The 12,947-nt window shown below is 48.5% G+C and overlaps 2 protein-coding genes across 5 annotated transcripts in view; one reads left to right on the forward strand and one right to left on the reverse strand.

Moving 5' to 3' along the window:
* The window catches only part of ZBTB26 (zinc finger and BTB domain containing 26), a 147,206-nt gene that overhangs the window by 86,341 nt on the left and 47,918 nt on the right, over positions 1-12,947 (forward strand). The gene's annotated exons all lie outside the window — the stretch shown is intronic.
* The window catches only part of PTGS1 (prostaglandin-endoperoxide synthase 1), a 45,333-nt gene continuing 38,098 nt past the window's right edge, over positions 5,713-12,947 (reverse strand). Inside the window, exons 8-11 of the mRNA XM_081896459.1 lie at positions 12,333-12,579; positions 10,915-11,201; positions 8,714-8,861; positions 5,713-7,385 (exon numbers count right to left, since the gene is read on the reverse strand). Of these exons, the coding sequence (XP_081752585.1) occupies positions 7,024-7,385; positions 8,714-8,861; positions 10,915-11,201; positions 12,333-12,579 (1,044 nt within the window). The 3' untranslated portion in view covers positions 5,713-7,023. The remainder of the gene's footprint in view (positions 7,386-8,713; positions 8,862-10,914; positions 11,202-12,332; positions 12,580-12,947) is intronic.

Here is a 12,947-nt window from a genome sequence, read left to right on the forward strand (position 1 = left end):
TACAGGTGCTCACCCACAGAGGCCGGTCTGTTAGGAGGGATGGGGCATTCCCCACCAACATCAATCAGCCCCAACATGCCTACCCCCTCTTGCAGCCAGTCCAGAGTGGTGGTGGCAGCAGCAGCAGCAGCAGCAGCAATCATTTCCAGTGTCTTCCTCCTTAGCCTCAGTGTTGCCCATGTAGAACTTGCTGCCTTCTGCTTTGTCAAACAGATGGTTTGATCCACCTTCTGCTTTGTCAAACAGATGGTTTTCTCTCATTTTAATGACCCATAAATGTGACTACAGATGTGAAACCCTGCAGCTAAGGTAGCCAGCACAGTGCCCTCTGGACTCAAACGCAAGAAGAACCCTGCTGGCCCATCTGATCTAGCATCCTCTCCTCACAGTGGCTAACCCAACGCCTGTTGTGGGAAACCTACAAGCAGGGCACAAACACAAGACCCCTCTCCCCTTCTGTTTAACCATGTGCCATGTGAAGAAGGACTTTTTAAAATCTGTCTTGAATCCTCCAACATTCAGCTTCATTAGATGGCCACAAGTTCTGGTATTAGAGAGAGAGAGAAAAGAGAGAGAGAGAGAGAGAGAGAGAGACTGTTCACCACTTCCTTTATGCCATGCATAATTTTATAAACTTCTATCATGTCACCTCTTACTCACATTTTCTCTAACCTAAAATGTTGTTGGATGGGTTTATGGGAGTTCTAAGTTCCACAATGCCTAGAGAGCAGGGGTTTTCAACCAGTGTGTCATGGCCCCCTGGGGTGCCTTGAAGGATGGTCAGGGGTGCGGTGGGCAACCAGATGCTCTTGTGTGAACACCACAAGCAGGATCTGTGTACAATAATACTCTCCCCTCCTGCGGTTTCCAGCAACAGCACACAACCTGCACCTGTTGGGTACCACCTCAAGCTACCTATGGCCTATCTCAACCCACTTTATCATGAAGTCCAGATCATATTGTGATGGAGGGGTGATAGCTGACCTAGAGCAGGGGGCTATTTTCTTCCCCTCCTGTCCCTTTCCCCTCCTTTTGTATCATGTCTGTCTCTTTTTATTGCAAGCTGCCCTGGGGGCCCTCTTGGCTAAGGAGCAGGGTATGAATGTGTTTGGCTTCCATCTGTTTCGAGAGACAATGGAGTGCACCTCCGGGGTGAAGACAAACCACTGTGTTAGCAGCTCTGAGGTGACCTCCCCAGGTGACAACACACTGACGTGGTCCAAAGGAAAGCAGAGCAAGATGTTTGGCACCACTGGGCTACACGAGTTGCTGGAAGGAGGCGTACAAGGTGCCATCCAACCATCCTAGGGATTTGTGTAGTTTACTCCTGAGCCTTGCCTTGCCTTGTTTAGGACTAGAGCTTTCCTTCTCCTAGAAGGTCTACCTTCCTAGGTTGAGGAGCCCCACCTGCCCCTCATTTCCCTCTACAGCATATGCAGAAACAATCTTCTTGACTGTTGGACCCACTCTTGGTCTCATCTGTTCAATGCGTGAGAACCTTGTCTTCACATTCAGGGGAAATCCCTAACTCACTGAGGGTTTGAGAACCATCAGTTCTCCTCACCTGGTTTAGCCTGCCAGTCAAAGCCATTCCCAGGCTGTGGCTGCTGTCACATGCCGACAGCTTCCAGGAACCACAGGTGAGAAATGAGTGCAGGGTGGGGACCAAAGGCGGACAAGCTACCTAAGAATGACATGTACCGCACCAGAGGCACTGCTGCTCCCCAAAACCTCATACACCCCAAGGTACAAAAGTGCTAAGCAAATAAATAAATCCTTTTGGATTGCAAGAAGCAACTGTGTGGAAGGACCAGCCTAAGCTTCTTCCCGCTCCCACCCATTGGTGGGATGTGGGTTTTCCCATTTGGCAACGTGCACTTTGACCTGCTTTGGCCCAGAAGCTCTTGCGGCCATTGGAGGCTTGCAGAGCATTAGTAGATATGACTTATTCCGTGATGCAAGGAATGTAACTGTGCTCATGCTCAGCTGGATACATTATTCATTCCTGCCTATCAGTGAGCATACACCCAAACCCGAAGTGTTATTAAGACCATCCAAGCTTGATCTCAAACACACAAATGCCCTTTAGGTTTCCTTTTTAAATTTCCCGACCTGTGTCTGGACCATGTGAGGTTAATACCTGTTTACTAGAAATGTTGGCGCACCATCTGTCTCCTTCCCGAAAGCCTTTTTTGCATGAGGCTCAGGTTACAATTCTGTGCAAACTGGTCATCAAAACAACAACAAGAAAATCCAGCCTCCCTGTTGTAACCCATCTATTCCTCTCTTTTTCTTTTCCACCCCTAGGCTGAACAAACGTGTATCTCACTGACATGAAAATTAGTTTGGTGGATGGCTGCCTGTCCACTGTTTGGGACTTTTTAGTTCAGAAAAAAGATAAGTAAGAGGTGACAAGGTAAAAGTTTGTAAAATTATGCACAGCATGAAGAAAGTGGACAAAGAAAAGCTTTTCTCCCTCTCTCCTAATGCGAGAACTTGTGGACACTCAATGAAGCAGAATGTTGGAAGATTCAGGACAAACAAAAGAAAGTACAGTGGACGCTCGGCTTGTGAACGTGATCCATGCAGGAGGCACATTCGCACCCCACAGTGTCCGCAACCCGCAGTGCCGTGCCTGTGCATGTGCGGGTTGCGATTTGGCGCTTCTGCGCATGGGCAAAGTGCGATTTAGGGCTTCTGCGCAAGCGCCAAAACCTGGAAGTAACCCGGAGCGCAACCCGAAATCGCACAACCCAAAGTGTCTGTAACCCAAGGTATGACTGTACACGTACATCTTCACAAAGTGCATAATAAAACTATGGCACTCACTCCCACAGGAGGAGGCAGGGATGGCCACCAAAATTCATGGAAGAGAAGGTTATCAGGGGCTGCTGGCCACAATGGCTCTGCTTTGCTTCCATGGTCAAAGGCAATAAATGCCTCTGAGCGCTGGGAGGGGGCCGCAGGAGGGAAGAGTGTTGCTCTTGTGCTCAGGGCCCACTTGCAGGTTTCCCCGCACGGGCATCTGGTTGTCCACTGTGAGAACAGGATGCTGCGCTATGTGGAATCTGATGCATTGCTTCTTTCAGAGACTTGCATAATCTTCAAAGACTTTCAGAGACTTATAAGACTTATGTTTATTTGGTTTTATGTTTTCAAGAGAATCCATTAAGAGTGCATATTTTGTGACTTTCAAAGATTCATAAGTTTTCTGTTTATGTGTTTTCATATATTTCATATTATATAAAGAGTGTATATTGATACCGTATCGTTGTATTTGGTCATCGTGTTGCCTTGGATATTACTATATTCCACCTTCAGATATTTGAAGATGGCTATTGTCTCTCCTATCAGTCTTCTCTTCTCCAGGCTAAACACCCTCAACTCCCTCAACCTTTCCTCACAAGGCTTGGTTTCCAGACCCTTAACCACCCTGGCCGTCGTCCTCCACACACCTTCCAGCTTGTGAACATCCTTCTTAAACTGTGGCGCCCAGAACTGGACACAGGTGTGGTCTCACCATGGCAGAAGAGAGTGGGGCTATTACTTTCCATGATTTGGACCCTAGACTTCTGTTGATGCAGCCTAGAATAGCATTAGCATTTTTTGCTGCTGCATCACAGTCTAGACTCGTGTTAAGTGTGTGGTCCACCCAGACCCCTAGATCCTTATATTGCTGCTATAGCAGAATAATATATTAACCTGCTACAGCAGGGGGTTGGGTGAACCCTTTACCAATCAGGTGCCATCTAGATGTCTTCTACAACTCCTATCAGGCCCAGCCATTGAGGCCAATCACAGGGACCGATGTCACAGTTTTAGTCCACAACACCTGGAGGGCACCAGGTTGGGGAAGGTTCCAATTCTATCTCAGAAAATGTTATTCTGATAAAGCTACACCCAGGCGATAGTTTAATCTGGGGCGGCAGCACCAGCAGCTTGAAGACCTTCGTGCAGAGCTAAAATATCTCTTCCACTCCCCCCCCCCCCCATGTCCTTTTCTGAGCTGGCCATTTCATTTTGACTCATACTTTGACTTGCAAAACCTGCTGTAAGACAATATCAGCTACCTATACCAGCTGCCCGGTTTTACTAATTCATAAACAATGATAACAATATAAGTTTTCCATTCTCTACTGGTTGACGCCTCTGCTTTGTTTTTTGTGGCCAATTAAAAATAAACACAGGGAGATTGGGTTTTACTTGGGGTCGCCACCTCCCTGCATTATACCCCCAGGGGTGGCCTCATCATCTCTTCTGAAGAAGCTTTCAAATTTATTAGATATTCCCCCCTGTGCCCCCCCTTGCGATGGCTGCAAAAGAAAAACAGGCAAGGTGTCTTATCTGCTGCCACCACCTCAGAGTTTGCTAGTGAGCCGGGCCTATTAAGCACCCTGTTCAAATGTCTAAGAGGGACACAAGTGGCGCTGTGGGTTAAACACCAGAGCCTAGGACTTGCCGATCAGAAGGTTGGTGGTTCGAATCCCCGCGACGGGGTGAGCTCCCGTTGCTCGGTCCCAGCTCCTGCCAACCTAGCAGTTCGAATGCATGTCAAAGTGCAAGTAGATAAATAGGTACTGCTCCGGCGGGAAGGTAAACAGTGTTTCTGTGCGCTGCTCACGTCAAAGTGCAAGTAGATAAATAGGTACCACTCTGGCAGGAAGGTAAACAGCGTTTCCGTGCGCTGCTCTGGTTTGCCAGAAGCGGCATAGTCATGCTGGCCACATGACCCGGAAGCTGTACGCCAGCTCCCTCGGCCAGTAAAGCGAGATGAGCGCTGCAACCCCAGAGTCAGCCACAACTGGACCTAATGGTCAGGGGTACCATTACCTTTACCTCACACGTCTAAACAGTTGACCATGCATGGATGTCTTGCCATGGGACCAACTGGCTCTTTCGGGAGAGGGTAAGCCTTCCCCCGCAGACTTGGGAGCAAAAGGGAGAGAAATCTGACCCATGGGCCACAATCTCCTGCTGAAGCCTTGTTGAAACACACTGGAGCAGCACAGGAGTGTGGTAGCTGGCGACTCCACAGGCACTGACCAACTGGTGCCTTCCATAGGAGAGCATATTCACAGTCGAAATTTTAGTGTTAGCTGGTGATGGCATTTGGGTTTCTCCAGCTCATAGCCCAAAATGTTTTCAGTGGGCCATAGTTGCACCTTGAAACTCTCACAATTGGCTCGCTGCGCGCCCCTCCTGCCCTGTGGGACAGAGAACTGGAGTGTAAATGTGTCAAAAAACCATGAGCCAACCTTGATCGAGCTCCTTGAATACCATGCCTATGCAGTGGGCAGTAACTGAGAGTGTGGCAAGGGCCAGGTTGGCACATACAGGTGCCCAGTGGCTGATCACCACCCTAGGCTCACTGACTGAGACTTTGAATCTGCAGCTCTCTCTCTCCATGGACTCCATGCAAACCAGCCACCAATATTTCTCGTAAGAGGAGTCTGCTGGATCAGGCCAGTGGCCCATCTAGTCCATCCTGCTCCCACAGTGGCCAACCAGCCCTTGGTCTGAAAGAGTCTCCCCTCTCCTGGACCAGAGATCTTAGCACTTTCAGGAGAATGACAGGCTGAAAGGCACGCAAGACCGTGCTGGATCTTGTCCTCAAGGACCCACCAACCACACCTGTGCCCCCAGCATCTACCATGTTTGCCAGTTGATGGCATGATAAATGGTTCCCCACCCTAAAGAAAGGAAGCACATGTGTGACTTTTGGAAATGAAATCACTATTTATTCCGACCATTCCCTTCACTCCCAACACCCTCTCCGCCCCATAGCAGAAACACACACACACACTCACCTGAGTGGAGGTCAAAAGGAAAACACTTTATATCCCCCACAAAAATTTCCCAAACCTATTATTCTAAGGCAGGTATACACCACAGGTTTAAAGGAGATTGAACTGGTTCTGCAATTCTATTGACAAGCTGGAAAGTGTGCAGAGGAGGGCGAAAGATGTGATCAAGTGTGTCTGGAAGCCAAGCCTGATGAGGAACGGTTGAAGGAGCTGGGTATGTTTAGCCTAGAGAAGAGGAGAGTGAGAAGAGATACGATAGCCATCTTCAAACACCTTAAGGGCTGTCACACAGAAGAGGGAGCAAGCTTGTTTTCTCCTGCCATGGAGGGTAGGACTCGAACCCATGGCTTCAAGTTACAAGAAAGGAGATTACAACTAAACATCAGGAAGAACTTTCTGAGAGTAAGAGCTGTTTGACAGTGGAATGGTCTCCCACGAGAGGTTGTGGACTTTCCTTCCTTGGAGATTTTGAAGCAGAGGGTGGATGGCCATCTGTCTTGCATGCTTTACTGATGTTCCTGCATTGCAAGGGGTTAGGCTACATGACCCTTGGAGTCCCCTACGACTTCATGGTTCTGCAATTCTATATTTTCCTCTAGAGATTTTAGGGAATGATGTTTGGGAACTGGCTCCAGGGGGTGAAAGATACAATTGGAACCCGTGGCATATGATGAAGCAGACATAAATCTGCATATAATGTGTTGTGCTGGTTTTCATGTCTAGACAACTGGGACGTTAACAGGACAGGTGGCTGAGGAGCTCCCCAACAGTGCCCAGCCCTCATAGAAAGCAAAGTAAAACAAATAAAAATCAAAGTTGAAAGCAGGAGGAGCAGGTGATTTGGGCTATGTGTCATAAGGAGAAAGGTATTGGCACCCAACAACATCCCTGTATTACGTGTTTTACTGCTGCGTGTGATGGGCCAAAATGACCTTGGAAGAAGAAGGTGGGAGGGAAAGAGGAAGCCGGCTGGGCAGAGGACAGGCAGACCACAAAAGGCTTTTCATTTCTCCCAGTAAACTGTACTTTTAATTCTCCTCTCTGAACCTAACCCTCCACAATACATTTCCAGGTGTGTGATGAGCAGGGATGCTCTTCTGTTCTCTCCATTCCTCCCCACCAGCCAGACATAGTCTACCACCACTCCTTGCCACTTGCCACTGGCTGGACCACAGCCAAGCCAAGGAGCAGCCCCTGCCCTCTGCCCCCGATGCTCATCCTAGAGCTCATCCAATGGCCCCTTCTCCTTTGCAAGTGCAACGGCATCCTCTCCACCACCAGGAACCCGGAAGGCCACATAGGGACACCTCTTGACATTGAGGCACACCAGTTTCTGGAGTGAGGCCGTGTTCACCAGCTGGAAGCCAGCCTCACCACCGAAGGTGCTGGGCTTCCAGTACTCTGGGGAGCAGATGGGGTTCCCGAAAAGACCCTTCAAGGAGAATGGGGCCCCGATCTCCACCATGCTCTCGCCGAAAATTGAGTTGTGCTGGCTCTTCTCTACCAGCAGACCTGGGTAGAACTCAAGGGCGTCAATGTCTCTGTACAGGGCCTCCAGTTTGGCAGCAGTTTCTTCTTCACCTGAGAGAAGGAGAGAGAGAGACGAAGAACTGAATATGGAAGATTAAGGGCAGACAAAGGTCCTCCTTCACACAGCGCACAGTTAATCTATGGGACTCCTTCCTGCAGGAGACAGTAGCAGCCACCACCATGGATGGCTTTGAAAGAGGATTGCCTTGGCCTCTTCCATGAATTTGTCCAATTAATGGCTCCCAGCCTTGATTGCTCGGCTCTTCCTCCACAGCTGGGAGGCAGAAATGCTTCCAAATCTCAACTGCTAGAAACTACGGGAGGGAAGAGTTGCTCTTGTGCTTGGGTTCTGCTTACGGGTTTCCCATTGGAGAAACTGCTTGGCCACTGTGAGAATGAGATGCTGGGCTAGATGGGCCATGGTCCTGATCCAGTGGGGCTCCTCTTCTGCTCAAAAGTGGGTCGTGATTCTGTATTTAATTTACAGTCATAGCTCATGTTACGTTTGCTTCAAGTTGCGCGTTTTTAGGTTGCGTCCCGCGGTGACCCGGAAGTACCGGAAAGGGTTACTTCCGGGTTTCGCCACTCGCGCATGCGCAGACACGCAAAATGACGCCACACACATGTGCAGGAGTGGTGAATCGCAACCCTTGTGTACGCAGAAGCAGGTTGCGTTCTTTTCAGGTTGTGAACGTGGCTCCGGAACGGATCCCGTTTGCAATCAGAGGTACCACTGTATTTCAAAAATTATATCTCATTTTCCTTCAAGGAGCTCAAGAAGACACAAAGACTCTCTTCCTCCCCATGTTATTTTCACAACAGACAATTTCCCTCTTCCGCCTCATCCCCCCCACCTCATGCCTGCCCCTCAGCTTCAGAGGTAGACTGCCTCTGAATATGGACTTTCCGCTTAACTACCCTGGCTCCTCCCCCACACAGGACTGAGCCTCTAAGGCTAAGTCGTCATCCCTGCAGTGATGCATCTTGTGGCAATGAGTTCTGTATGCTGCGGGGTGGGGATGTCTGGGACCTCAGGATGAAAGGTGAGTGATACATTCAAATATAATAATTAATAAACAGTTCTGAATCTTCAACGTGGCCATTTCAGTGGACAACACTGAATTCAAGCACTCTAGGGAAAAACAGGCTCTACTCCATGCATACTCTTTCAGAAACCAACATCTCCCTTCACTCTCTACCACTCCCCCTCCCCAAATTAAAACACCAACACACACACACACACACACACACACTTTTCAGCCTTTTCCTCACAGGGAAACACAATGGCCTTTGCAGGGTGGGGGTGGCATCTAAAGTGCCCCTCATAGTGACCCCTCTGGGAGCCCCCTCCCCTCATTCTGGCAGGTTGCCTGCCCTACCTGTCAGCTCCTGGAAGGAGGTGTAGGGCTTCATGCCAAACCTCTTCCGATACTCGTTGAAGGACTGGAGGCGCAGCAGCCTTGACTCCTCAATGACTCCAATGGCCACTTTAAGAAGCTGCTTGTGGATGTTCGGTACCCCACCGATCTGAAAAGCCAATGGAGAGGCTTGGTTAGCAGGAGGGGAGGGGCCAAGCCACCTAGATTTCCCACCCACCCTTGAGAAGTTCCCATTTTCATGCAATCATAAGTAATTTGTTGGGATGGTTGGGGTTCAGATCTAGCCTGCAGACCCTCCGTTGGGAGGGCAGGGCTCAAAGTCCAAATCCCACTTCTGACACCAAAGTTGCTTCCACAGCTGCAGGACTGAGGCTCTGCTTTTCTACAGTCAGCAGGAAGGATAATTAAAATGGTGGTTTGGGGCAGCACTTAATATAGCACTGTGATCCCATTAAGTCTCTTCCTGGGACCATGACCCTTCTGTAATGTCTACTCACATGTAAGTCTCCTTCAGTTAAGGGTCCCCTGCAATGTTAATAAGTTCTTTCACTGCAGGCCTTCCCATGTCCTTCCTTTCTAGTCAACAAGGCTGAGGGATTTGTGGCAAATTGTCCCTTGATCAGTCCGTTCCTGTTCCCCATTAGTGGCTTTAATCACCATTCATTGTTTACTTCTCCCCTCTTCTTTCTTTATGGAGCTATAATTTTCCTTCTCTTAGGGTGCAGCTGATCACAAATCCCTCAGCTGCACTGAACAGGAAGCAATAAAATAGCCTGTGAGCAGGAAAGCTTTGAGTGAGCAGTAACCCTTAAAATCCTCAGCCATGCTGGCTAGGCATTTATATGAAAATAGCCTTTTATGGGAGGGAGGGGAAGAAAGTGGCCACAAATTAGCACAGCAAAAAAACAAAGAAAGACAACAGCAAATGCACTGTTCAAACTCTTATCCAGACTCTCTGCAACAGTGGTTCCCAAGTGGGTGCTATCACCCCCTGGGGGAGGATTACCTAGTGGGGTGCTAAGAGGCAAGGGTGCGCTGGAGGTGGGTGCCTCTGAGCGCGCCAAGTGTTTACTTACCATTGGCCAGGTTACACCTTCCTAAAGCAAAACACCTTCCTCACTTTATATTTAAAGTTTTACTGCTCCTCTCATTGTCAAATCTGTTTCCTTTGTTCACGTTTGTTTAGCTAATTACTGGCAGCAGCTATTTATTTTCTGATAAGTTAGTGACCCTGAATCTGTGGTAGATGAAGAGTGTGAGTGTGTGCAGTGCTTTTTTTCCTTTAAAAAAAATTTTTAGGGGTCCTCTTTTTCCTACTCATATTGAAATACTGCCCTTCAATGAGGCCAAACTTAGATTCACAATGTGTCTCCCAGAAAAAAGCACTGTGTGCATGTGTATATATATATATGAATGATTCCTGCTAAGCAATTTTAAACCAGGTATTGGGAAACTGGTTTCACTTCATCAAGCCCAAGTGTCACATTGAGAATTTACTGAACAGTGAAATAGTTACTTAGCAAGTCTCTTGCTAAGCTGATATCACTGGATCAAGTTCATCAGTTCCATTGACTTAATTACACTAAATAGCTTTAATTCGCTTTTCAACAAATGTGTGCTTAATTGTCACTGTTTTGAATTTTATTGTGTTGGTATTTTCCACAGTGGGTCATATAAACTGCTATTCTGAATACAGTCATACCTTGGGTTAAATATGCTTCAGGTTGAGTGTTTTCAGGTTACGCTCCGCAGCAACCCAGAAGTAACGGAATGCATTACTTCCAGGTTTCGCCGCTTGCGCATGCACAGATGCTAAAAATAACATCATGTGCATGCGCAGAGGCGGTGAATCACGACCCGCACACACGCAAATGTGCAGATGCAGGTTGCATTCGCTTCAGGATGTGAACGGAGCTCCAGAACGAATCCCGTTTGCCTCCAGAGGTACGACTGTAATACTTTTTATAGGGTAGGGGGACACTGGGGCAAGTTTGCAAAACCAGGGGGCAGTGGCCCAGAAAAGCTGGGGAACCACTGATCTATTAGAACTAAAAGCCGACAGTTGCAGCTGGCATGGTATGGCTACTTGAGGTATGTCAGTTCCCTAGGTTTGCTCGCTTTCCCATCCTGGTGGACCAAGAACCCTCCTGCTCCTCAAGATTGGCTTGGCCCTTTGGGATGGGTGTGGCCAATGCACCCACCTGCCCAGCTTGCTGCCTGGAGAAGGCATCTACAAGGGCCTCCACTCCATAGTCCATCAGCATAGTGGTGTTGTAGACAAACTGGTTGTAGCTGTACTCTTGGTCCTGGATCTTGAAGGTATCTGGCATCAGTGGATGCCAATGGTAGAGCTGGTTGAATTCCACTGCAATGCGGTTCCGGTACTGGAACTGGACTCCAAAGAGGAGTTCTGGGTCGAACTTCAGCTGTAGGAAGTAGCCACTCAGATGCTGGACATAGTCCTCAATGACGATCTTGATGGTCTCACCTGGGGAGGGAGGGAGTCAACGGGTGAGGATGCAGGCAACTGAGCTCATGATCTAAGAACATAAGAGGAGGCCACTGGATCAGGCCAAAGGGGCCCCATCTAGCCCAGGATCCTGTCCTTCCAGTGGCCACCAGATGCCCAATGGGAATCCAGCAAACAGGATTTAAGCACAGGAGCCTTTTCCCTTCCTGTGGTTTCCAGCTTCTGGTTTTCAGGAGCACTGCTGCTCCTAACTGCAGAGGCAGAACCATCATAGCTAGAAGCTATTGACAGCCGTCTCCTCCATGAATTTGTCTATCCCTTTTTTAAAGTGATCTAGGTCGGTGGCTATTGCTTTGGTTCCATAGTTTAACTATATGGTGCATGAAGAAGGACTTTGTCTGTCCTGAATCTTCCAACACTCAGCTTCACTGGATGTCCCAGAGTATATAATTATATAATTAAATATATAATTATTACTACTACGTGGGGGGGGGGGGGGAGAGACTTTTCTCTCTCCACTTTCTCCATGCTAGGCCTAACATTGTATACTTCTATTATGTCACTCACCTCTTGAACTAAAAAGCCGCAAACATCTCACCTTGCCAATCCCACCTAAGCCCTGAAGATAATAAGGGCTTGGTGGTCCATTCCACAACAAAGTTTTTAACATACAAACATCAATCTGCAAGGTGGTATTATCATGCTGGACTTTGGAGCTGTACCAGCTTCTTAATCTGTCCAAACAGGTCAAGAATCCAGGAAATCTCATGCTTATGTGCTTTTTAAAATACAGTCAAGCTTCACAGATTTCGCCTCTCTTGTTCCTTTGGTGGTGGTCTCCACTGGAGGTTTTTCAACAGAGGTTGGGTGTCCCTCTGTCAGGGATTCTTTAGCTGAGATTCCTGAACTGCAGGGGGTTGGATGATATGATCTGTGTGTGTGTGTGTGGAATATCTTTCCAATGCTACCAAGTCTATAATTTTCAAATACAAATTGTTTCCTCATTAATTGATGGAGAATGGATGAGTGCGTGCGTGTGTGCGTGTGTCTGTGTGGAGGAAATAACACTGGAAGAATGTTGGCATGGCGCTTGGTTGGAACACCCCACTGCCCTGTTGCCCTCCCCCACAGCCCTCCCCCCTCACACACCAATAAGAATGAGCCTTGCGGTCTGGAACAGCTGCTCATCATCCCAGGTGGGGTGAATCTGCTTGAGAAGGTCGCAGACGCGGTTGTGCTCGCGGAGCCAAATGGTGGCGTACATCATGAGTCCCGGGAGCAGCCCAAAGACCTCCTGGCCCACAGCCAGCTGCTTTTCTGCAGGGATGTGCTTTGGGTAGATCATGTGCACGGGGGCGTCCAGTACCGTCGGGGGATAAATTTCCCCTTTCACCACCTAGGGAGGTGAGAGAGGAAGGGTGCTCATCAGGGGTGCATCTCAAACACCTCGCAGGCCCAAGCTATCTGAAATATCATATCCTCCCATACGAACCTGCCCTTCTCTTGGTCCCATCACCCTCATGTGCATGCTTCATAATCTGCCCAGGAAATATTTATCCTGAAGGGGATTAGAGACATTCTAAAACCAGACAAATGAAACACAGATTTGCCTCCTGTGGCATCGGACAGAGTACCCAACCTGGGATGATGAGCAGGCCAGACTGTTTGCCCATCTAGCCCAGTATTGACTATTTTGATCGGAAGCAGCTGTCTAGGGTCATCCTGTTTTGCTCTCCCAAGGGAGGAGGACCATTTATCCACTTT

The sequence above is a fragment of the Podarcis melisellensis genome (assembly GCF_964234715.1).
Source record: "Podarcis melisellensis genome assembly, chromosome: Z".
Classification (NCBI taxonomy): Eukaryota; Metazoa; Chordata; class Lepidosauria; order Squamata; family Lacertidae; genus Podarcis; species Podarcis melisellensis.